This window comes from Tursiops truncatus, chromosome 9, assembly GCF_011762595.2.
Source record: "Tursiops truncatus isolate mTurTru1 chromosome 9, mTurTru1.mat.Y, whole genome shotgun sequence".
In the NCBI taxonomy this organism is placed as follows: domain Eukaryota; kingdom Metazoa; phylum Chordata; class Mammalia; order Artiodactyla; family Delphinidae; genus Tursiops; species Tursiops truncatus.
The window spans coordinates 83,423,523-83,450,952 of NC_047042.1; the positions used below are offsets into that span (position 1 = coordinate 83,423,523).

A 27,430-nucleotide genomic window follows, 5' to 3' on the forward strand; every position below is an offset into this window, starting at 1 on the left:
GCAGCAGAAGGAAGCAAAGCTTTCCGAGAAGGAATCTGAAAGCCTTAGCTTAGCCTCTCAACTCTGCCTGAGATGCACACTTTATTTGACTGATACCCTCTCTTCTCTTTCTATGTCTGTGTGCAATGCCTAATTCTTACCATAATCTCCCCTCCACTCACCTCCCCCCTCCTCACATAGCACCTGCACATTCCCCTTCTCCTGCAAATATTTGAAGAATCTGAATATAAGAGATCAAGCTTCTCATATGATGAGGTTGATGTTCAAAGCTGCAAATCTCAAGTTCTACAGAAAACATTATTTCTAAAGGTCAAAATATCTTACTAGTACTGTCTGCAGGACCCTGGTCCTCTTCCAGGTAATATTCTATCTTCTTTAGGTCTTCTGGGGTAAATCTCCATTTATTCTCGGCTGCTGGGGGCGGCACTTTCGGGCCGGATCGTTTCCGGGCAGAAGCAGGCGGAAGGGTCTGCTGGCAAGATGCTGGCAGGGAACCCGTAATCAGTCCTTCTGGGAATTTCTGAGCTAAGACTTTTAGACCTAGGTGTGGAAGATCATCAGAAAAAGCCGTGTTAGCACGGTGAGGCCAAGGCAACCTGGAAAGGAGCCCGCATGCCTCCTCAACACAAGGACAGGAAATCTTTCTTAACTGCTTCACCATTAAGTAAATTACACCAGAAAATGTCAGTTGTTATGTGGGATTCTGAGAATTCCACCAGAAATCGTTTAGCTCAAGTCTGCAGCATTAAGGCTTTCTTACAGAGCCATAAAGTAACATCATTATTTCAGGAATTAAAAACATGTGCTGATGGAGCTAAAGGAAGTTTCACGTATCCTGACTCCTTTCTGCCAGCATGGTTGTCTCTGTTTCCAGAATACTAAGTTCTGAGCTCCAGGAGGGAAAAGGCGATAGGGGTGGAGTTGAAGGAGTGTGAGCCCAGGTATTCGCCTTTTACGTCCTAAGCAGAACACAGCCCCTCACCTCCGGAAAGCATGAAGAGGTTCTCAAATCCCCGCTCGCACATGGTGGTAGCTGCCTGGCTGGCCAGCCTCTCATCGTCGTCATACAGAATGATGATCTTGCCATGGGCATTTTTCTAAGAAGCAGATGAGTTAAGGTTCGACCACACTGAGCTAATGCTCCTAGACTATACAGAAACCCCTGAGGAAGAAGAGCTGTCAAGGTTTACCTCTCTGAGTTCAAGGAGCATCGGATGACCCCTCTTCAGGGGGTTCAGGACTTTTTCCTGTCGTGGAAACCACACAAGCTGGTATCCTTTTCTTCTATGAACTAGTATCACCATGTCCAAGACGGCACTAGTTACACACTGTACACTCTTTGGCTCTTTCATCTGTACAATCCTGGAGAGTAAGTATTACAACCTCCATTTTACAGATGAGGAAACAGAAAAACTTTTATGCCCAACGTGTCCACTGCAGTCTTATTTATAATAGTAAAAAAATGGGAACCACCTGAAAGTCCATTCCTTCAAAGAGGAATGATTTAGTAAATTACAGTAAATCTAAAGATGAGATCTTATACTGCATCAAAAATAGAGTTTATAAAGAGCTTGTATTAGTGTGGGGAAATACACTGTAATATGAAGTGGGGAAAAGCAACATACTAAATTATATATACAGTATAATTTTTACTTTGTTAAAAAGATAAAGAAGACAGTCTGGAATAAAATACACAAAAAATGTAGTAAGAGTTTGTTGTTCAATTGTGTGGTTATTTCAATTTTCTTTTTTATATTTTTCAGTATTTAAATTATTTTCTATTTGTATGATTTTTATGAGCAAAAAATTAAAATTTCAAGAAGCAAAAAAAATTAAAATAGAAGGAAAAAAATTCACTCCTTACATTTTACTTGGGAAAACTTTCTGGGGAAAACAGTCTTAGGACTGACTCTCAACAGATCATAACCTTTAACCTAATGTTTTTTGTCCTACTGCAGGATGGCTTGGAAGCATTCTCAGCAACAGCTAAGGATCAAAATTCTAAAATATGCTAAGTAAACTAATTAATATCAAAGGTCCTTCATAGGGTTTTCTTACTAGGAGCATGATTCATGATAAGATTGAGTCTTCAGTCTTTATACCATCCAACTCCTTAAAATGCAACAAAGGATACATATTCAAGAATATCATTTGAATAAGGGTTCATTGTTCTAGACAGAGTTGCAATTGGATAACTGTAAGCTGCAAAGAGAAGAAAAAGCTTAGGAAGTTTGTAGCTCTCGGTACAACCTGGCCCCAATTCTCAGCTGGTTTAAAGTCTAAGAGTTAAAAGAAACATATTTTCAAAATCAACTAGTTATAAACCTAAATACTTTTGTGAAAGAAAAGAAACAGGACACTATGAACAAATAAGAAGTGTCACTTCACTGTTTCTGACATTTAGCCCTGGGCCCCTGAGCCCCCTGAGAGAGTCACCAGCTTCTCTCAGAGCATGTGGTAGAGCCAACTTACAGGTTCCCAGAACACATCTGGCTAACACAGGGCTTCCCCAACTGCTGACCACAGGCTGTGGTTTGAGCCTGCCTGGGCTCAGTACCGGGCTGTGTTCTCAGGAGTGAGACACTGTAAGGCCTTCTCTCTCTTACCTCCAACAATGTGGCACTGCTGGTAAGAATCTCTATCTCTCACATCTAGCAGCAGGAAGGGGCAGTCGGGATAAGGTTTGTCTTTGGTACTGGGCTCTACTTTCTTCACGAGCCCTTTGTCTAGATCCAGTTCCCCAACGCCACTGATGACGCTGCAAGTGAAAAAGTAGGTCAGTAGACACTAGTCAGGGATTGGTGGCTTAAAGGTCAAATGTGTTTCTTCAGAATGGCGAGAGGGTGCTCAATGTCTCTTTAAAAGACACTTCAAAGAAAAAGGAAAATGGATGTGGTGTCTCAGTTCTGCCTCTGAATGCAAGATCCTACGGATGGATTCCTGTTCTCTCACCCTGGACCCAAAGGAGGGGATCCACTGTCCATACTAGCCTTCAGAGAATGCACGTTAGGTCATTAGCACGCAGAGGGGCAGAAACTGTAAGCGCAAGCTGCCTCCAGAAGCAAGGGCAGCATTCAGAGAAAGAAAGAGGCAAACAGTTACTCCAATGGAATTTTGATGAGTGTGAGAAAGCAGAGCAAAAGAGGAAAGAATACGGTTGACAGGGCAGGAAAACTGAAGGCATTTCTATGTATATCATATTTAACATAAAGTAACAACAGTGTTTTCATGTATTTCATATACTGATACAGTGACTCATCCAGTATGGATTTTGAACCTTAATGTTTTCAATAGTTGTCTGTAGTCACTTCCATTTTATAGGTTATAGTGTTGAGGCTGAAGAGGCTTTTAGATTTGGCAGCATTTGTGTAATGAGACAGTGGAAAAGCTAGGATTAAAACGAGGGAGGTCTGTTTCTGACCTGTTTCTGAGGTCATAAAATCACTGAAATTGGTCGCCAGGTTAATATAGGCAAAATGTGGCAAAAACATGAATCAGAGAAAAAAGGATAGGTGTTATGATCAAAGTGGCGAGTAGTGAAATATCTGTATTGGGATAAGAAGATAATCACTCTTCCAGGCAAATATGAAGACACATGTGCCAAACCACAGATTAGTCTAGCAATAGTTCCTCTCCCATCACAGCAAGTCAAATTCTGCCTTTAAATCCAATGATCACTACAACTATATGCCCTATAGTGCATATTTTGTTGAACCAAAGGAGAAGAAACTCTATTTCATGTGAAATTACGTGCTCAGTGGAAGCCTTGTTGGTCTATCTTGTTTTGAATGCAATTTTAGAGTCCTTGCACAGAAGTAGTTATAAAAATAATAATAGTGCAGTCGACAATAGCAATTCTTTCTCTAGTAGAACTAGCTTCTCTAGTAGAACTATTTTACCAGTAGAAGGGATGGATATGTGCAGAAAATCAGCACCGTCTTATAATCAACAGTGAATATCTGTGAGGAAGTGCTGCATCATGAAACTGCCATGTGCATTTGAGAGTTGACACCAAGGCTGCTTTCACTCTCCTTTGCGCCTATTTAATATCAGAGCACTATGTGTGGCACTCTATTTTTCTTCTGATTCTAGACAGGGTAATTATAAGCTGCAGCAGACAGAAAAGGAGAGGGGGGGGAAATCATACTCCCTGAGTCAAAAGATAGTGGTTGTAAAGCTAAGTCCTAATAGCAAATTTGCATATAGGAAGACTGAGAAGAATGGGGTTGAGGAGTGAAAATTAATGCTCTCCTATCAATATATTCTTACATTAACTAAGAATGCTGTGACAAGATCCAGGAGGTGGCATTGATATAAAGAGAAAATAGAATGGCTGAGATGAAAATGTGGGACTTCACTACGCCAACCTGTTTCTAAGGTCGTTAAATCGCTGACATTGGTATCTAGATTAATGAAGGTAAAATGCAGTGAAAACATGAATCTGATGAGAGCACCTCTGAAGGGTCGAGCGGCTGGAGTCCCCGGCTCCCTCACTGTTTATGAACTGGACGGGGCTTGGCGACTGCTCCCCAGGGCTCCCTTTCCCGTTGGTCTTGGCAGTGATTTCAGCATCAGGGTCTGAGGTTGCAGAATCATTGTCTAAAATTTGCAAGTGAATAAATAAATAAATTTAACCTCAGAATTTTTATTTACTTGTTAGGCAGTTCCACTGAAATTAGGTCAAGAAAAGGAACTCGTATTACCATTATTAAATTGTTCTAAGAGTTCTAACATATAGGCTCTCAAACTGTAGTCTGTGGACCCCAGGAGCCCCCGAGACCCTTTCAGGGGATCTGAAAGGCGAAAACTATTTTCATAATACTAAGATGTTATTTGTCTTTTTTACCATGTTGATATTTGCACTGATGGTGCAAAAGAAGTGGTGGATAAAACTCCTGGCCCCTTAGCAAGAATCAGGGCAGAGGTACAGAGCTTTATTAGTAGTCACTGTATTTTTCATCAACATGCACACACTCACAGTTAATAAATATGGCAGTCACATTTTTAAAAGTCCCTGATGAAGCAGTAATAATAATTTTATTAAATCTCACCCTTAAGTACACACTTTTTAAATATTCTGTGTCATGAAATGGGGGAATCCACATACAGCAAGTTTGCTACATACCAACGTCCCATTGTTGTCTCCAGGAAAAGTATGTGTGTGATTTGTGCTGCTTTTGCCTTGAACACCACTTTTACTTGGAAGAAAAACTGACAGGAAAACTGTGGTTATTTAGACTTGTGCATTTGGCAGCTATTTTCTCAAAAATGATCTAAAGTGAATTTCTCATTTCAAGGAAAACAACCGATGGTATTTGTTGCAGTGATTAAATTTTGAACAAAAATCAGAATTTTGGAAACTATTTGCCATCAAGAGCTTGACTTCTTTACCATCTTAATGACTTTTCTGATAAGACACGTGTTGTGGTTAATAAATGTGACTTTTTTGATATTGTGTAATGAAATTTGTCAACATTTGGAAGATCTTCATAACTCAGTGGACCAGTATTTTCCAAATGACCAATGAATGATGTTATAAAATTATGTATGAGTAAAAGATACATTCAGAGTGCAAAAGAGACCAATGGGTTTAATGTAAGAGGGTATGAAAAGTTCATTGATATGGTTTCAGATTCCACACTACAACTAACCTTTAAGAAGGTACCAGCTATCAAGTTCTGATGTAATGTCAAAGAAAAATATCCACAACTATCTGAAAGGGCTATTAAAATATTCTTCCTTTTTTCAATTACAGATCTGTGTGAGGCCAGATTTTCTTCATGTCCTTTAGCCCAAAGAGCAAACTGCAACAGACTGAATGCAGAAGGTATGAGAACCATCTGTCTTCTATTAAATCAGACATTAACAAGACTTACAAAAAAGTGTACAACAATGTCATTCTCCATATATATTTTTGTTTTGGTAACATAGATATTTTGCATAAAAATATGTTATTTATGCTTGTAATGGGTTTAGTATTGTTTCTTAAGGTAAACAGCAAGTATTTTTAAAATTCTTGGTTTAAAATTTTAATACCCTAAATATTAATAGATACAATTCACAAAAACCAAAACTCTTTGAGGTCCTCAAAAATTAAGTGTGGAGGGAGACTGATACCAAAAGGTTTGAGAATTTGCTGTTCTAACCAATATAATGAGAGAAGACATAGAACTAAGAGGCCTAGTTGTTAAAGAGCATATTAAGTTTTAATTTGCATATGATATAATACACCTAGAAACTTTAAGAGAATCCTATGAGAATAAGGGAAATAAATATGTTAGATTATAAAAATAATCTAGGTTTTATGGTTAATTATAAAAATAACCTATTTATAAAATAAATAAGTTAGATTAAAGAAAATATGGACAATCAAAATATTTTTCCTATATATCAATTGGAAAATAACATGAAGAACCTCTCATTTACAGTAACAACTGCAGATACAAAATATACTCTCCTAGAAAATAAACCTATTAAGAAATTTAAAGGCTGTATAAAAACTTGTAAGTCCTTTATAGGTCTTATAAAAATTTTACTTAGGGACATTAAAGAAGACCTGAATGAAGAGAAAGTGACATACCTTGCATATTCCTGACTTGGTGACTAAAAGTGAAATGATGTTAATCCCTTCCAAATTTCCAAATTTTTAGCCTTAATACAAATCCCAATGGGCTTAAAAAAAGCTTAAAAGAATTTTAAAGATGAGAAGAGAAAAAAAAAGATATATGTATGTGTATATATATATATATATATAGAGAGAGAGAGAGAGAGAGAGAGAGAGAGAGAGAGGAAAGTAATTTGGAGAACCTGCCTTTTCAAATAGTAACATATACTGAAAAGGTAAATGATCAAAACAATGCACCAGAACAATGGAAAATAACAAAGAACTCAGAAACAAATCCTAGAATATATACAAAAATCTAATGTATGTTAAAGGTAACATCAAAAATCAGTGGGTAAAGGGAGAACTATTAAATAAATGGTGCTGGGATAATCTGCCAACTATCCAAAAAAATCAAATTTAGATAACCCCTTCATATCATATACCAAAATATATAACAGATGGATGGATGTAGGAAAAAACCCAAAGCAACCAAGCAAGCTAACAGATGAAAATATAGGTGAATATCTTATTTTGGATTTTATGAATTTAAAGCACTAAACGAAAACACAATATGAAAGGCTAATAGATTTAATCATGTAAAAACGCAAATCTCATATATGTCAAAAAACAACACAAAGAAAATTAAAAGGTCAATAACAAACTAGGAAAAGTATTCGTGACATATATAAGTGAGAAAAGGTTAATACACATTATTAGGAGTTTTAAAACTAGTTTGTTAATAGAAAAAAGATCATGTGCACAAGGTAAAAATGCAAACAAGATAAAATTGCTAATATGGAAAGGAAGTCTTCTTTTCACTCCAGACCTGCAGGCCCTCAGACCTCCACCCCCAAGGGAACTACCTTCAAATATTTGTCTCCTTCCAGAAATGAAACAACTACATATTTTGTATATATTTTGTATATATTTTATTTCCTCTCCTTTTTACATATCTAGGAGAATGCTATTCATACTGCTCTACACTTTGATTTGTTGTTTATTTTGTTATTTATTTATTTATTTTTTACTTAATAATACAGCTTGGGTATTATTCCAAATCATCAAATAAAGATTTTTCTCATTTATTTTCAAGGCTGTATTGGTTTCCAATGAATAAAGATATCATAATTATATAAAGATTTTACAAATCAATAAGTAAAAGATGAACATTCCATTAGAAAAAATATGGGAAAGGACATATAATGTCCTCAAAAGAAGAAATACATATGACCAACAAACACAGACATACGCAAAGCTCAATCACACTATCAAAGAAATCCAAAATAAAAATATTAGATACCATTTTTCCTCCATCAAATTGGCAAACATTTACAAAAATGAGAATTATTCATCATTGGCTAGGATGGGGAGAAATGGGTCTTCTCATTTGCTTGGTGGGAATGCAAACAAGTAGAACCTTTCTGGAGATAATGTGGAATCAGCACCGAGCATTTTAAAATGGTTCCACCCTTTGACAATCTGCAGCAATTTATCTTCAGGAAATAAATCAGAACCATACAAACATTTATGGGTTTACACTGCAGCATTATCTTATAAAAATGAAAAATTAGAAAAACGTTAATGGCCAACAATAGGAGAATAATTAAATATGTGGCATATACAAAGGAAAGACATTATATGACAACACAACCTTTACAATTAAGCTTTTGAAATCTATTTAATGACATAGGAAAGTGTGCATGATAAAATGTTAACTGAAAACAGCATAATACAAAACTATATACAAAGACTACGGATGTGGGTGGGGAAAACAGACCAAAATGTTAATACGGTTTATTAGTTATTTTAATTTTCTTCTTTATATGTTTTTTACAGTTTTCTAATTTTCTAGAAATATACTTTTAAGTCAGGAAAAAACAATAAACATTATAAAAGGAGTTTTTTTATTCCTTCAAAGTTGGCCAATACGCATACAGATACAATCTGTGCTACAGGCATTCCTGAGTTATTATTCTGTATAGAGCACTAGAAAAACACTAATATTACTCACACATTATGGTGTCCTACTTTACAAAAGCCTGCAAATTTATCTCAGAAGAGAAAATTGCATGTGCCCATATGTTCTGGTGTTGTAATCTCAACAATGAATTAAAGGACAAAATCCAGGTACTTATATAACCAGGTTAAAATTGGGAGTACTGGTATGAGGAGACTCAATTATCTCTATTACAAAGAGCCCTTATTTCTCTGCTGTGTTAGAGGCATCTGTCATAGATAAATTCCTGTCTTTTACAGATTCTTTTTATCCTCCCTAACAAAAACAAGCCCAGGGAAATGACAGTCGAGTTGTACAAACCCAGTGTTCAGACTTCCTGAGAAACTTGTCTTGAAATCAGAAGTCAAATTCCTGGCCTACATCAACCTTAACAAAACACATTCCCCTTCAATAAACAGCCACACATTGACAGCTGAGGACTTCAGGATAAAATAAAGACCTTCACTCTGGGAATTCTTTTCATGACAGAACACCTAAGAGGTTTTCTTTTCAACTTGGTATTTAAGAAAGTAAATCTGGCGCCTATCTATCTTTCTAGCCTTATCTCCTAACCCCGCACCTACCCCTCCCTCAGACCACAGCCAGACTGGATTATGAGATTCCCCAAACACGCTTGGACTTCTTCTCTGTGCCTTTATTCAGGCTGCTCCTCAGCCTGAGACAGCCTCACCCTTAACTTGCACCTGTTGAGATTCTACCCCTAAAGGGGGCAGAGACCCAGTTCAAAAGCCTGGAAGAAGCCTACCTCAGTTTCCTAGCTGGAAAATACAGAGTTCTCACAGCACCCTGCATCTCTCAAAAGGCACATTCCAAGACCCCATAAGGATGCAATAAAGGCAGTGAGAAGACACTGGCTGCTACCAGAGACATGCAGATTTGTATCCTATGTCCATTCCTTATTGGCTGTTTACTTTGAGCAAGAAGTTTAACCTCTGAGGCTTGGGCTTCTCATCTGTACAGTGTACCTTCCTTCTAGAGTTTTTGAGAAGATTAAATAAGAAAACTCATGTGAAGTACCTAGCAATATATATTCATCAAACGATGGTTTCCTTCTAGTCCTCCGTGAATTTCTGTCATATTAGTAATTCTGTGTTTCTGTTATCATTTTCCTCACCCAATACACATACATATGTGCAGTGCACACTCGTAGCTACAAACTCCATGTAAGCAGAGCTGTGTCTTATTCATCTTTGTAGTCTCATAGCACCTAATTCTGTGACCTGTACTTATATAGAAGGCACTAAAAATATTTGTTGAAAAAAAGTAATTAGTATATTAAACACGTTTAAAACATTTAAGACACGTTTACAGCCAGAAAACGAGATGGCTTTTTTAAAGAAATAAGAATTAGCAAAGCACCAGATAGCATTTCTCAGAGAGTAACAATCTAATTACAAACAGATACATCAAAGTCCCTGTGAACACAATAGCACAGTCAAATGGCCAATTTGTTATTTTCCCCATATCCTCACTTCTCATTACCTTCTAGCCTTTTAATCTCCTCAGCTGTCACTTCCAATGTTTGATCAGATAGGGAAGCAACTTGGATGACCTGATAGAAAAAAGAATGAAATGTGTAGAAGTGTGTATGTTTGTTTGTCTTAAACAGAGGCAATTCTGTTTTTAACAAAAGATGAGGAAATATCAAACATCAAAGATCTCCTGTTTTAAGAAACTGTCAGTGTCCCCAACTGGAGACTAAATCTCAGGGCTTCTTACTTTGGGGGTGGTAATTACACTGCAGATGATCATTCCGGAAGAAAAGATTTCTTTAAAACATTACACAATAAACTTAAAAGACCAAAAGGATAATTTTGGACACGAAACATAAGTAAGAGTTTAAAACTGCATTCATACATATTCTAGTCCCAACATAACATGCTATTTCTTGAAAATGCAATACTTAAAATAACAGCATTGTATCAGAAATTCTTCATGCAATGAAGAAATAAATGTAATTATGAATATATTGATTACAATGTTGTATACCCAACATACAGTTTTTAAAGCACTTTTGCCTGGGGGGAAGTGATAAATTAGGAGATTGGGAGTAACATATACATACCACTATATGTAAAATAGATAACTAACAAGGACCTACTGTATAGCACAGAGAACTCTAGCCAATACTCTATAATAACCTATAATGGGAAAAGAATCTGAAAAAGAATGGATATATATATATATATATACACATATATAAAACTGATTCACTGTGCTGTACACCTGAAAGTAACACAACATTGTAAATCAACTATACTCCAATAAAAATTTTTTTTAAATGCTTGGTAGAATTCAAATTAAAAAAATAATAAATCACTTTTCATGACTTAGCTCATAAGACCCAACATTCACCTTAAGTTACATCACTGTAACCCTTGTTTGGGGGTCAGAGAGACACTTTGTCCATAATTTTCAAATGAAAGAAGAAAGCGACTTTCCTAAAGTAACAAAATAGACCATGGCAGAAAGACTTGGAAAAAGAACCCAGTCATAGATGGGAGATCACCTGCTTTCCACAGAGAAAAATGTCCAAGCAATAAAGAATCCAGAATTCTAGATTCTCAATATTAAGATAAATGGGCAAGGAAAAATAAAACCTAAACTACAAATTTGATGATTAAAAAGGAGAATGTACATTTTACTTTATAAAATTCTTATCAAAGAAAAAAGAAAATTTCATACCAATTAGTCCTCTCATAGGTGAAATATAAAGAATCAGAAGAAAACCCTCTGCAAACATTACCTAGAGTTGAATTTAGAAATACTCACATAAAGCAGCACAAATTAGAAAGTCTTTACTCCAATGGAAGATCATTAAACTTACCAGCTGGGCAAAAGTTGTAACTTTTAGTCTCTTAAAAAGCTCATCTTTTTTGTATCTATAATCTGAAAAGCAGAACAGGACAAATATTTTTTCCAGGCTTATTTTGCTTTCTTAGAGATATTAATTCTTTCTAGTCATCAAGTTATATGGTATATTTTTCAAGTTATTTACATGTTTTATCCATTTGATCCTCATGATATCCTCAGAATTAAGCATGGCAGGTATTATATCACCTTTTCATTTATTCCTTTGCTTTGGCCAGTAAGAAGCCTCAAGCTGAATTTATAAGCCACCTTTTTGGGCCTAATGATTTTACCCCTCCCCTTTATTTGTGTACCATTTTCCTTACTATGCTGTCTCTACTGTATTGCATGCATTTTTGTAAGCCCTTTAAATCCTTTTCAGAATAAGCAGGGAATAAACATCTGCATTTTACAAATGAGAACAGAGACCCAGAGAAGCTGAGTTGCCCTAGGTCAAGAGCTGGTAAGACATTTACTATTCTATCTCTGCCCTGAAAAGAGTACAATTCTATTCCTGAGGTTACAAACTATGCTAGAGACACAGGCCAACCCTTTTTTTTTTCCTGGAGTACAATGCTGGGCACAAATTTGTAATTGGTCCTGATAATCTCTTACATCAATTTTCCCTCAACTCCACTTCAATAAAAATCAACCTATTCAGTTTTGAATATGAAAAAGTTCTGGAGATCTATTGTACAACAAAGTAAATATACTTAACACTACTGAACTGTACACTGAAAAAGGTTATGATGGTAAATTTTGTTATGTGGGGTTTTTTTAACCACAATTAAAAAAAAAGAAAAATCAACTGAAAACATCAATATTTACTCAGTGCTATCTTTACAATTCTGAGACTTAACTCAATGGGGGTACTTTTGCATTTGTTTGTGTTAATAATTCTTCATATCATATTAAACAGTTTTTAAAAATTTAGCCAATCTCACTTTATTATTTGTCCCATAGAGGCATATTAAAAATTGGCTTCCCTAAACTTTTCTGAAGATGACTTGCCAATTCTGAAGAGTTTTCAGCATTGAACTCCTGCCTACCCTTTCCCTTCACTCCTCTTCTAGGTTTATATACTGATGTCCTTGACTCCTTAAATACTGCCTCCTTATTTCAGAATTACTGAAGGTTAGCTGGATAATTACCATGGCCTTCACTGTCTCATAAACCAAGACTCCTAGCAACAAAGGAAAGGATTAAAGGTACTTAAGATTATTTACCTGGTGATACTAATCATTTCCATGAATTTTCCAAAAAACCAGCACAGACCAAATAGTTACTTTGGAGGATAATGTTAGCTTGGTTTACCAAATAGCTTTCGACTCAGAGTCAGGAAATGATATTACCTTAAAAACAGGCCTTCTGTAAATATATCAAGACTCTTTCTTATGGGAATTAAAGCTTCTCTGTTCCAAAATGCCCTAAAGATAGCAATTTGGCTAAAAAATGACCTTTCTTCCAGAAAATTCTTACAACAGCTTCTTCTAGATACAAGATGCAAAGGAGCTTCTAAAACCCACCAGGATGCAGACCTGAATAAGCTGAGCAGAAGCTTTAAAAAGTGCAAGTGAACGACTATAGTATTTCTCTCAATTGCCACCGACTTGCCCACCAAAAGTTATTTACATAAAGCAAAATGGCAATAAATCAGCCAGTGAAAACAGTCAACAGCTTTCAAAGTAGTTTGCACTGTGGCATTTATCCACTGATATTCTTTTGGAATAGTAACATAGTTTGAAATACTTCTCCAATTCTTCACATTCTAAGTATAAAAGGTACACATTAAAATCCCCTTTAAATAGAAATCACCTTAAACGAGAAAACAGGCGCTGCTATTTTCTAATGATCATAGTTTCTAGCATCCTCTCATAAGCACTAGAAATCCCAATGCACATTTGAGCCTGAACTCTACATACCTGGTTCTGGTTTAGAAGGACAGCCATCATTAGGACTTTCTGACATTATTACTCAGAGATAAAAGATCAAGCTAGACGTTTTACAGTAAGTTTTAAATTTTATAAAAAGGATAACTTGGAAAGCTCTGACAGTCTGTCCTTGCAAGGGCGAACAGAGCTTTAAGAATGGAGCTTCTGCTACTATAGCTTCTCCCAAACTCTGTGATGGAGACAAAAAATCCTAGTTTCAGATATGTTATCAAGTTTTGCTTCTCTGGTAAGTCTGGAATCTAAGTGTGTCTCTCTCGAGTTACTGGAAGGACAGAGACCTAACTATCTAGGATGTTTCACACTGGGCCCAACTAGTGTCATCTAACCACTGGAAGCCAAGAATGGGCTTTGTGAATGGTCAATAGACACAGTGTGTCTATTTTCCCCAGGCAGAGTTGAAAGAATATTCAGATTACAAAGGAATTCTGCGTTTTCAGGGTTCTGTTAAAACACATTATTAGCAAAGGGAAGTTGGGCTCACAGTGGAAGACAAATCAAAGGAAGTAACAGCACAAGGTTTGTGATTTCACAGAAAGACATGGCATCTAAGGTAATCCGAGAAAAGTGACGGGTTTAGGGTGTCATGAAACAAGGCAATATTCTCCTCCCTTCTGACCCAAAAGAACACCTACAACAGAAGATGGGAAAAGAGAAGGAAATATCTTCCAAAATATACATCCCAAACCAGAATCTGAAGTAATTCTAGTCGGGGAATCAGCACAAAGCGTGTAAAAGGTGAGACGAACCTGCTGTCTTACTAAAAGGAAGCTCACAACTTCTAAAGAAGGAAGGTGAAGTAAGCATTTTCGAGGACTCTAATCCACAGGTGTTTCTTTTGGGAGATAAGCTCCATTTAAAGTTTAGATATTAAAGAAACCACATTGTGCTTTTAAGAACTGTTTTAAACAGGGTTTCAGCAATCTGGGTGGAATGGGACAATTTTTATGGGACAAATTTTGGTGTGGACAGGTGAGCTCACACTCAGCTACAAATGCTTAGGAGGTGAAAGAGGCTACAAACCAAGACAGAAGCAGGCCAGTTGAATTTTGCTTGCCGTGGATGAATTAAGGACGACAACAATGAAGTTTAGGTGAGTAAACAAGATTTTTTTCCATAGTTTAAAATTTTAATATACACTTAAAATATATATACTTAAAGTGGAATATTTTACAGATATATAACATTTAAAATATATAGCATAAAATGTTTAAAATATAAAATATATAAGAAGAAAAGGATACTGTGACATCACACATTAAAAAACAAATGTCTATAGCATCAGTCCTTGTAGTTGAACGTGGCAAATAACAGAGTCAGCAAGAAGCTGCTCCTGAGTCCAGATCTATTGTCAGGGGTTTCTCAATACGGCAGCAATTCAAAAGGAACAGGAACATTATCATTTAAATTAAAAGGCCTGCTGTGTAAAAACAGAAGTTCTGGTGAATTTTGGATTTGTAATATTCTCTTCCCAGAAGATATATATTACCAGAGCCAAGTCCTGAACTGCTATCAATCAGAGTACCTCTTCACTGCCATTAGCTCAATATTGCCCTAGCACTGGGTTCTCCTACTGAAGTTATGAACAAATCCATCTTAGAAAATAGATGTTCCTACTTCTCTAATTCTAGACTTGATGTGTACATTTTACATCTGTTTTGGACACAGATTGAAAAATTATGATTTTGTGCGAGGGCAGTGCACTCAATGACTAGAAGCATATCTTTGCTGAAGATTAGTTTTTTAAAAGGATGTGCATGAAATATGATTTTTAATTAAAAGAAAGCCAACTGCAATGAATTTATAATGTATAACACCACTTTAAGAATAAGCTCTTTCTTTCTTACACCGCTAAGTCTTTCATGAATACTGTCGAATTTATACTCAAAAGAATGTTATAAGTTATTATTACTCCTATCTCAGGTATAGAGAAAATAATAAAATAGGAAAGATTAAGTACCTTGAATAAAGGTCATAAAGACTGCAGTACAATGAAACTAGAAATGTGGGTTCTCAGTGCTTCACTAGAGGTTATTTCACATTCCAACATTAACATCTCCTATGGGATCTAAGTCAGGTAGAACTCAGACTCAAAGACCACAATCTTAGCAGCTGACCAGAATGGCACAGTGTTTCCCACATCCTTCTAGGCACCTGCCACACTCACCTGACACCCATAGCTCTGTGTGTGTGTCAGCTGTAGAGTGTGGTTAGGCTCGTTAATAACCAACTTGTAGAGCAACTACAGGGTTCCATTATCCCAAACCATCAGTAGTGTTACTCACTTTTTTTGATCTCTTCTAGCTTCTCAATGTATTTAGTCATACTGTTACCTAAAAAGAGAAGCAGGATTTTAGCTATGCTTTTCATGGAAGAAAATGAGTAACACTGTGAAAACAGAATGGAGTACAAGTATTCCCTAAGCCTTCCCATTCTGCTTTTACAGAATTACAGTAGACAAATGGATCAGACATAGTAAATAGTCTTTTGGATTATACAGCATTATTAAAAGGTAAGGAATCCAGGGAAATGTTCTGGTCAAATGCATTAAGCTGAGGTGCACACCCAATAAACATTAAGTCCCCCCAGGCAGTACGAATGATCACTTCATGTAATGTTTTTTCTTTCTGAGTTAAGCCTTTCCTCTTCCATTTATCCCCCCATAAGCTTTTTGTGGGGAAGATATGCAGAGGAAGAGAAAGAAGCAATGACCTCTGAATGTCTAAAATGTGCCGTTGTGCCTACCCAAGCAACCCTTTCCTCTTCACTTAATCTTTGTGGTTTCCTTCTCTTTCCTGAACTTGGTCTTCCACTATTCATGCTGATGTTGCAGCCTGAACTAGACCACACAGTCTGTACACCAGTATTCACTGTGGATTTGATTTGCTGAGAAATAACAGCAGATTCCCACCACTGTGGAGAGTCCTCAACCCTCATGTTTTATGGCCTGGTTCTACTACACTAGGCTCTAGCCAAGGTGGTTTGGAGAGTTTTCATGCATTAAAACTGGGCCAGGATCCTTCTGGTTTCCGAATGAACTAAAGTCTGCTTCTCAAGCCAGGGGCTATTATTTTTTACTAGGCATGCTTCAATTTGATTCATTTCAGCACAGCAAGCTCTATCTGGCACCTGAAAGGTATAGCAAAACATTCAGAATAATTTCTCATTTCTAAAATTGTGCTCCTAACTTTTAAGCCTTGAGAAGAGCTAGTCAGTTTCAGTCACAACTTCAGGTAAAAGAAATGCTTCCAATTAATAGCATGAACTGATGTTTTCAAGCACTATTCTGAACTTTTCTTCATGTTTAGGTCAGAAGCAAAGAAAGAAAATCCTTGCTCTAAAACCCAAAGTACATTTTCAAAAAACAACTTATATCATTTGTTATTATTAAGTCCTTGTCATGAATTCATTATAGAATAAAATTCTACTGAGTTAAAAATTTTTTTTCGTCTGAAGACACACAGTCCCCAAATCAGAACCAAAAAGCACGACTCAGTGTAGTCCTGGACCCAGACTGTATCCTTCCAAAAGCTCAGAGAGACATGACAGTAGTCAGGGCTGCTCAGAAGCTGAGGGTCCTCAAGACAGACACTGAGAACATCTCAGAAGAAGTCCAAATAGCACCAAAGACCAAGATTAGAACAAAATATGATCTTTTCTAGGTTCTTCAGGCTATAATGGACCTGAGATGTGACCAGATCTCCACAGTGGAAACCATGAATCCTTCCCAGACTCACATCCTCTTCCCTGCAACTCTGCACTTGGGCGGGAACTTGACTGGTCAGTACTGGGGTTAGAAGACAGGGCAAATGGTGCGCTGTTCAGCGTCCTACAGTCTTATTCTTAAACTATTTTACGTAGGAGCTTCTGGTTATATGTTCCTGAGTCCCTTACAGTGCCAGGCTGTTGATGTGGCAGTCAGTTTCTTTTGGCTGGAGAAGCTTTACGCCTCCTTCCAGAATCGTCAAAAAACTGAGGTACAAAAAGGATCACTGACTTGTCCAGTGACACAGCAAGTTGGTAACTAAGTCAAGATTAGTACTCCCAACCTCCTGGTTTCTAATATGGCTCACAAAAACATATCATTCTCTGGCTGTGCTGTTTTAAAAACATGATTTCACTGTGAGGTAAATATGTAGGAAGTGTTACTTCCTTTATAGTATTGGGTGGGAACCATTTTATGCTCTAAATTCCCTGAGGCATACTATGAATGGAAAACAACAGCCAACCTTATTATATAGTCTTTATTATTAAAACATTGCATTTCCAATCTATAGCAGTTTCCACTAACAACATGTCTAAAATCCATTTCTCAGTCAGTTCTCAACATTTTCAGTGTATTTACACAACACTTCATCTTCATACCAGCAGAGCCTCACAACGACCCTGTGAGGTAGGTTGTCATTCCTACTGATTATTTTTCCCACTAAAGGAGAAGGCAGAGAAACAAAATCTTTTGCAGAGGTGTACAAATACTTGGCTAAATTAAGAACAAATCTAAGAGGGCTATTGATAAGTTCTTTTCATTACAGCCATTCATTCTATCCAAGTAGAGGGGGGTGGAAAGAATATGGAGGATTTCTGCATTGCTTCAATTGGAGAAATGACTAACTGACACAAAAAAATCTCTAAAAATGAGTTCAGAAAGTATGAAAAGTAGTATTTTATCCCACTTCATATACTGCTTATATCTTAACTAAGCAGCTCATCTTACTGGATCTAATTTCATCTGAGAATAGTTTTTTGACTACCTTTTAAAAAGAATACAAATGAATCAATTCTATAATTGACTTATTTATAAACACATTTTTGTTTTACACAAAAGTAAGGCACCTAAAAGACTATCAACAGACTAATTTTTTAAAATTAAAATTACACATTACTGCCAGATACATTTTCCTAGACAATACTTTGATTAAAAAAAGTCAGCGGCTCCCCATCACTTACTGACTCAAGTTTAAACTCCTTGCTCTACTCGTGAAGGCACCAACATCTTACCTACCTCTTCAATCTTGCCTTAATTACTAAACTTGACAAACTCTCTGTTAGTCTTTGGTTCTCTAACATGTCACCTTGCCCATGTAATCATAATAGCTCACCCAGCTGGAAGTGACCTTTCCCTCCTCGGAACTTCTACAGCACTCGGCTTACCACTCACAAGGCATTTATCATTGTACTGCCTTATTTGTGCGCAAGTCTTATCTATCTTATTATACTGACAGCTCAAAACAACTATTTACACACACACACACACACACACACACACACATCTTTATCCTTTCCATTGTCTAGTGTAGGAGGCAATCAAAAATATTTGCTAAATGAAAAATACTATGAAGATCTACTAGCTGAAGAATCCTTATAATGAATTATATTATAATGTAAATAATCACACCCCAATTTGGTTTGAGTTTTTGGATACCTGATTTTCTCTAAGCTATGCCCAACCTGATTTATATATAGTACATATATGTTACATACTACTTAAATGACCTATATTGTTTCAGGACTCAGGTAACCTAGAAATGTATAAGATGGTATTTAGCTTCTACTTAGTTTATAATTTAAGTTGCAACAAAAGATATATAAAAAAGTTTTACAACTGGAATCAAGAGAAAAACACAACTCAACTATATCAATAGTGCTAAGCAAAGAGAGCACAATCAACGAACTGAGTGACTCATTCATTAGATTTTTTCCTTTGTTTTCCTATAATTTAATAACATTATTTGAACTGAGCCAGTAAGAAAAGTAAGTGATTTTGAGCAGCAGTAATCTAAAGTGGGTAAGATTTATAAGGCACGAACTCAGTTGCTAAGAGACAATTCCATTGCTTTATTTTTCTTCAATATTTCCCTCCTCTACGGAGAAGTTCTTTTGGCTCAGAAGGAGCAGAAAGCTTGAAAAGAGGCACAGTGGTCCTTTGTCAATCTCAATAAGTTATACGAGTGCATAGTGCTTTCTGGTTTGTAAAAGGCTTTCACATACATTTCTTCCTTTGACATAAGAAACAGAATTAAATACCAAATAAAAATGAAGAGTACTTAGTCTATAATGAGTTTGAGTGCTTAAAATCAAGGCTATTAGCAGATATTCAGGAAAAGTAAAGACTAAGAAGAAAAAAGGAAATGACTAGTTTGTATGGAGATAAGAAAACTAAGGTGAATTTCTAAAAAATAAAAAAAGGCTAGAAAAGACTGAATGGAGATAGTCTACAGAATTTTAGAAAGCTAAAGAAATTTGAAATTAGATTGAATATAGATTGAAATGAGAGAATAATGCCAGCAATGAAAGAGTGTAGGAGACTAACAAAGGGAGAGCCCTGTGGTTTGGAAAGTTAATCAGCCTGCAGTGCTACAGAGCAGAAACCCAGAGAGGGTGCTTGAGAATACACAAGAACCCTGCGGTGGAGACTGAACAAAACGCCGTCAGGGATTTCATCGGAAGCATAATCCATTCATGGCACAGTCTGGCAATGCTGGGGAGCTGGTAAGATACACTCAGGCACCTATGGAACAAAAGAAATATTTGAAGTTCAAAATAATTCTGATATTTCTAGCCATGGCTATACACTGGTGTTTGAGTTTATAAGAGAAGTAGCATCAGAAGGATAGAAATAAAAAATTATCTTTACCCAGGAAGAAGATATCAGTCTTTGAAGAGCTCAGTAGAAGGTGATTTGGGTGAAGACAGGAGATGCCACGAAATTCTTGATTTCTTGTGATTAACTCTGAACTGCTCACTGTTTGGTAAGAAAAGATTAAAGACCCATCTATTTAGCCTAGAAATGAGAAATGCTCACTCATTATCGTGCCTATTTCCACGGCTCTGACTGCAGAGCTTAAAATCATACCACAGACAGGAGTTTCTTACTTTTACTTGACCTTTAAAGTAACTCTGGTGTTTTCATAACCAGGACTCCTCACACTTTTCACCTCATGGCAGACATATATAAGTGATAATATTTGGACAAAATGCTGAGGTTTGGGCTGTCTCAAGCCCTGATGGCTCTCCAAAGGTTTGAAGGGATCTGTATCCTGGCTCATAACCCATAGGCCACTGTACCGAATACAAAGGGAGGTAAGTCACAAAAATAAATAGAAAAAAAATTAAAATCTTTTCCTTAAACTGACTTTAAAATAATTTCTAAATCTGAAACAAACAAAAAATTGAACACTAGAATTAGATTTCTCACACACTGACTTTAAAATATGTTGAGTTTTAAGCAATGAAGCATACTCTGGCCCTTCCAAAGGCATTATAAAACTAGTTTGGGAGACTTCTGCTTCCAGGAATATGAGGTAGATGTACTTTTCTCTACTCCTCCTGCTAAGTACCACAAAATCCCTGGACAACCCGCAAAATGGGAGAAAATATTTGCAAGTTATACTCCTGATAAGTGTCTACTATCCAGAGTATGTAAAAGAACTCCTATAACTCAGTAATAAAAAGACAAATAACCCAACTAAAAAACCAATGATATGAATAGCCATTTCTCCACAGGAGCTATATAAATGCCAATAAGCACATTAAAAGGTGCTCAACATCATTACTCATTAGGAAAATGCAAATGAAAACCACAATGAGATACCACTTCACACCCACGAAGATGACTATAATCAAAATGATGGACAATAACAAGCATTGTTGAGGATGTGGAGAAAAAAAGAGCCCTCCTACACTGCTGGTGGGAATGTAAAGTACAGCTACTTTGGAACACACTTTGGCAGTTCCTCAAAAAATTAAACACAGAGTTAATGTCTGACCAACAGTTCAATTCCTAGGTACATCAACAAAGAGAACTGAAAACGTATGTTCACACAGAAACTTGTACACTAATGTTTTAACAGCATTATGGCCAAAAAGCGTAAACAAACCAAACATCTACCAGATGATAAGTAGATAAACAAAATGTGAAATAGCTATATAAAAGAATAGTTTGGCAATAAAATGGAATAAAGTATTGATACATGCTACAACAATGATGAGCCTTGAAAACATTATGCTAAGTGAAAGAAGCCAGACACAAAAGGTCACATATTGTATGATTCCATTTATATGAAATGTTCAGAAGAGGCAAACTCATAGATACAAAAGATAGATTAGTGATTACCAGGAACTGGTAAAAGTAAGGAATGGGAAATGATTACTTTGGGTACGGGATTTCTTTATGGGATGACAAAAAAATTCTGCAATTAGATAGTGGTGATGGTTTCACAACCTTATGAATGTACTAAAAATGTCTGAATTGTACATTTTTAAAGGTTGAATTTTATGATATGTAAATTATATCTCAATTTAAGAAAACACACCAATTAGAAAAAAAGATTGAATAAAAAAAATCCTAGATGGGATAAATTAAGAGTTTGGTAATATCAGATACACACCACTATATATAAAATAGATAAACAACAAGGTCCTGCTGTATTGCACAGGGAACTATATTCAATATCTTGTAATAACCTATAATGGAAAAGAATCTGAAAAAGAATATATAGTATATATATATAAAAAACAGAGTCACTTTGCTGTATACCAGAAACTTAACACAATATTATATATCAACTATACTTCAATTTAAAAAAATCCTGTACATTATACATAAAACAAACATAAGAAGACTCTAATAGGTAGAGAGAGGAAGGCAGACTGGTTAGGGACCTCAGGACCCGAGGAATGACATAATGGCTGAGTTACCTGGGTGCTGTCTGTTTGTTTTTTGCCTCATATACACTAGACTTGGAGCTGAAGAAGCCAGAAACCCAGAAATACCTATGAATAGACCAAAAATGTCCCTAACAAAAGCCTGCTGTCTCCAGCCAAAGGACAGCAAGACAGAAAACTATTAGATAATAACTGCCTTTTTCCAGCCACATTCCACAGAAAAGCTATGTCCTACCCTTAACTGCCAGCAAAGGCCAGATAGGGAGCCTTGATTTCCATCCTTGCTGGACTGTGATGAGATGCCATCAAAGTACCAGAAAGAGGAGAAAGAGGCTGGGGCTGAAAATGTACTCAAAATATAATTGCTGAAAACTTTTCAAATTTGGCAAGTGACATGAACTTCAGATTTATATAGAAGCTGAGTAAACTCCGAACAGGACAGACCCAAAGAAATCCACACCAAGATATATCATAGTTAAACTTCTGAAAACTAAAGAAAAAAAAATCTTGAAAGCAGCAAGAGATAAATGACACCTTACCCATATGGGAAAAACAGTTTGAATAACAGGAGATTTCTCATCAGAAATCAGGTGGCCAGAAGAAAGTGGCACAATATTTTTCAAGTGCTGAAAGAAACGAACTGCCAACCCAGAATCCTATACCTAGAGAAGATACTCTTCAGGAATGAAAGGAAATCAAAACATTCTCAGATGAATGAAAACTAAGAGAATTTGTCACCAGCAGACCTATCCTAAAGAATGGCTAAAGGAAGTTCTCTAATTAGAAAGGAAAAGATAAAAGGAGTCTCGGACTATCAGGACAAAACAAAGAACACACTAAGCAAAACTATGCTTCTTTTCAAGTGTCCATGGAACATATGCCAAGATAGACCATATCCTGGGCAATAAAATGAACATCAATACATTTTAAAAAGTTAAAATATACAGAGTACATTCTCCAACCACAATGGAATCAAACTGGAAGTCAATAACAGAAAGATGACAGGAAAACCTCCAACACTTGTAACTAAACAACACACAGGACTTCCCTGGTGGCACAATGGTTAAGAATCCACCTACCAATGCAGGGGACACAGGTTCGAGTCCTGGTCCGGGAAGATCCCACATGCCACAGAGCAACTAAGTCCACGCGCCACAACTACTGAGCCTGCGCTCTAGAGACATGAGCCACAACTACTGAGCCCATACACTGCAACTACTGAAGCCCACGTGCCTAGAGCCCATGCTCCACAACAAGAGAAGCCACCACAATGAGAAGGCTGCACACCACAACAAAGAGTAGCCCCCGCTCACCGCAACTAGAGAAAAGCCAGTGCGCAGCAATGAAGACCCAACGCAGCCAAAAATAAATAAATAAATAATTTATAAAACAACAACAACACATGTCTAAATAATCCATGGATCAAAGAGGAAGTCTTAAGGGAGATAAAAAGATACACTGAACTAAATGAAAATGAAAATTCAACATATCAAAGTTTGTGAGACACAGCTAAATCAGTGCTGAGAGAAATTTACAGCACTAACTACATGCATTAAAAAAGAGAACAACTCTTAAATCAATAATCTAAACTCCTACCTCAAGAATCTAGAAACAAGAGCAAAATAAGCAGAAGGAAGGAAATAAAGATAAGAGCAAAACAATAAAATTTAAAACAGAAAAACAAAGAGAAAATTGATGAAACCAAAAGCTGGTTCTTTGAAAGGATCAATAAAATGGACAAACCTGTAGTGAAGAAAAAAAGAGAAAAGACACAAATTACCAACATTAGGAATGAAACATGGACTATCACTTTAGATATTACAGACTTTAGAAGGATAATAAGGGAACACTACAAACAACTCTATGCACATAAATTTGAAAACTTGGATGAAATGTACTACTTCCTCTAAAAACACAAACCCACAACTCATCCAATATGAAACAAACAATTTGAATAGCCCCATAACTATCAAAAAATTAAATTCAAAATTTAAAAACTCTCAAAAAAGAAATCTCCAGGCTCAATGGTTTTACTGGACAATTCTACCAAATGTTTAAGAAAGAATTAACACCAATAATATATAATCTCTTCCAGAAACCAGGAGGGAACATTTCCCAACTCATTTTATGAGACCAATATTACAATAATACGAAAACCAGGCAAACACAATCCAAAAAACAAACCAAAAACTACAAAGCAATGTCCCTCATGAATATAAACATAAAAATCTATAATGAAATAATAAACTGAATTCAGCAACATATAATAGGAATTATACACCATGAGTGAGTTTTACTCTATAGATACAAAACTAGTACAATATTTAAAAATCAATCAAAGCAATCTATATTATCAAGCTAAAGAAAAAAACCATATGTTATATCAACTGATGCGGTAAAAGCATTCAATAAAATTCAATAGTCATTCAGGATAGAAACTCTCAGAAAAATAGGAACAGGAGGAAACTTCCTCAACCTGATACAACTAACATTATCCTTAATCATGAAAAACTGAATGCTTTCCCACTAAGTTTGGGGTAAAGACAAGGATGTTCGCTCTAAGCACTCTTACTTCACATAGTTCTGGAGGTTCTAGCCAGTACAGTAAGGCAATAAAAGGAAATAAACAGATACAGTCTGGAAAGGAAGAAATAAAACTGCCTTTTTTTTATATGACATGATTGTCTACATAGAAAAGCCCAAGAAATCTACCCAAAAAATTTCTCCTTTACCTAATAAGTGAGTTAGCAAGGTCTCAGGATACAAGATAAATATAAAAAATAAGCTATATTTCTATACGCTAGCAATAAACACATGGACACCAAAATTAAAAATGCAATGCCATTCACAATTGCTCAAAAAAAGTAAATACTTATGTGTAAATCTAACAAAACATGTATAGGATTTATACGCTGAAAACTATACAATGCTGATGAAAGAAACAACTAAAGAAAGCCTTGCGCAACAACAAAGACCCAATGTAGCCAAAAATAAATGATAAATAAAATAAATACAAAAAAAAAGTACAGCAATATTTCTTTGTAAATGTAAACAAGTTTATTCTAAAATTTACATGGAAAGGCAAAGGAATTAGAGTAGCTAAAATAATTTTGTAAAGAAAAATAAAGTGGGACTAATCAGTCTAACCAATTTTAAGTATCCAATTTATTATATAGCTACAGTAATCAAGACTGTGATATTGGCAGAGGGATAGACACATAAATCAATGGAACAGAATACAGAACCCAGAAATAGATGCATGTAAGTATACCCAACTTGTTTCTGACAAAGGTGAACACACCAATTCAATGGAGGAAAGGTAATCTTTTTAACAAATGGTGCTAGAGCAATTGGACATCCACAATCAAAAAATTAATCTCAATCTAAGTTGCACATCTTATACAGAAATGTATCATGGACTTAAATGTAAAACCTAAAATATAAAACTTTTAGAAAAAAGCATATAGAAAATCTTTGATACCTAGGCTAGGCAAAGAGTTCTTAGACTTGACAACAAAAGCATGATCCATAAAAGGAAACACTGCTATACTGGACTTCACCCAAATTGAAAACTTTTGCTCCTTGAAAGACCCTGTTAGGAGGATGAAAAGACAGGCTACAAACTGGCAGAAACTATTTGCAAACCATGTATCCAACAAAGGACTAGTAGGTAGGATATGTAAAGAACACTCAAAATTCAACAATTAAAAAGCGAACAATCCAATTGGAACACAGGCAAAAAACATGAACAGACATTTCACTGAAGAAGGTATACAGATACACAAATGGCAAATAAGCACAGGAAGAGATATTCAACGTCATAAGTCATTAGGGAAATGCAAATCACAAGGGCAATAATATGCTACTACACACCTATCGGAATGGCTAAAATTAAAAATGGCAACACCACCAAATGCTGGTGAGGATGTGGAGAAACTGGATCACTCATACACTGCTGGTGGGAATGTAAAATGGTCCAGCCACTCTGGAAAACAGTTTGGCAGCTTCTTAAAAAACTACAAATGCAACTGCCATACAATCTAGAAATTGCACTTCTGGGCACTAATCCCAGAGAAATGAAGACTTATTTTCACACAAAAATCTGTACACAAATGTTTACAGCACCTTTACGTGTGATAATCAAAAAGGGGAAACAATTCAAATGTCCTTCAATAGGAAAATGGTTAAACTGTGGTGCATGTATGGAGTGCACCATGGAATACTACTCAGGAATAAAAAGGAATGAACTACTAATACGTGCAACAACCTGGAAGAATCTCCAGAGAATTTGCTGACGGAAAAATCCAATCCCAAAACTTATATCGTATGATTCCATTTATATAGCATTTGTGAAAGACAAAACTATAGAAATGGAGAACAGATTAGTGGTAGCCATGGGTTAAGGCACAGGTGAGGGTGGAAAGTGGATATGAGGGATCCTTGTGGTCATGGAAATGTTCTGTAGCCAGACTGTATTTATCAATGTCAATATCATGGTTGGGATAGCGCAGCTCAGTTTTGCAAGATGTTACTATAGGAAACTGAGTAAAGGGTACAAGGAATCTCTGTTTTATTTCTTACAATTCCATGTGAATCTACAATTACCTCAAAATAAAAAGTTTAATTAGAAAAAATACTAGATTAAAAACCTCAAAATATAAAAGGAGATAGGCAATTATTTTGTATTATAAAAAGCAGATAGAAATATCTCAATTTCCAAAATATTGAAATTAATTTCACGTACCACCATTATTGAGTCAAACTTTGGTTATGAACTGAGGAATTGAAGGGAAAGAAATCAGTTTTCATTCACAAAATTCAACTTCCAGGAGAAAAAAAAAATGAAGCTATAGACAAATCTATTTATCTGAAAAAGACTTCAGCTCTTACAAATTTTAATTTTAAGAAGGTTCCAAAAGAAATGCATTAAGCAGTCTTTAAAACGTTGTCCGTACTGCTCAGAGAAAATATGGTATTTTTAATCAAAGTACTTCCCTCGCAGAATAACTTATTCCAGAAAGGTGGGTCACAATTGCTAATAAAGGCAGATAGACAGAGAGGCAGGAGCTGAAGACATCTGTGATAGAAGAAATGAGGCTGGAGGAAGCACTGGGACAATGTGGCCGAAGTGAGAGTACCCAGGACGTCACACCAGGTCTCCAACATCAACTTCCTCATCCTGCACACAAATCCTAGTTCTATCTCCTTTACTGAACTTCAGGTAAATCACATAATCTCTGGACTAAAATTTCCTCCTCCTCAAAGACAGAGATAACATTTTTTACCTCCTATCAAACAGGATATTTGCAAGGATAAATATCTGTACAGCACAAAAATGTTTGAAAT

At 36.0% G+C, this 27,430-nt stretch overlaps 1 protein-coding gene across 8 annotated transcripts in view; it reads right to left on the reverse strand.

Annotated features, from left to right (window-relative positions):
• The window catches only part of CEP41 (centrosomal protein 41), a 46,891-nt gene that overhangs the window by 5,914 nt on the left and 13,547 nt on the right, over positions 1-27,430 (reverse strand). For 4 of the 8 annotated variants that reach the window (XM_019923860.3, XM_019923874.3, XM_033863272.2 and 1 more), the window contains 8 exons: positions 15,706-15,753; positions 11,449-11,510; positions 10,104-10,173; positions 4,455-4,599; positions 2,607-2,758; positions 2,135-2,202; positions 983-1,097; positions 325-540 (listed from right to left, as the gene is read on the reverse strand). In XM_019923860.3, coding sequence (XP_019779419.1) covers positions 325-540; positions 983-1,097; positions 2,135-2,202; positions 2,607-2,758; positions 4,455-4,599; positions 10,104-10,173; positions 11,449-11,510; positions 15,706-15,753 — 876 coding nt within the window. Of the gene's footprint in view, positions 1-324; positions 541-982; positions 1,098-1,190; positions 1,363-2,134; positions 2,203-2,606; positions 2,759-4,454; positions 4,600-10,103; positions 10,174-11,448; positions 11,511-13,393; positions 13,593-15,705; positions 19,924-27,430 lie in introns of those variants that run through there. The other 4 variants (XM_033863270.2, XM_019923851.3, XM_019923900.3 and 1 more) reach the window with 3 other exon arrangements.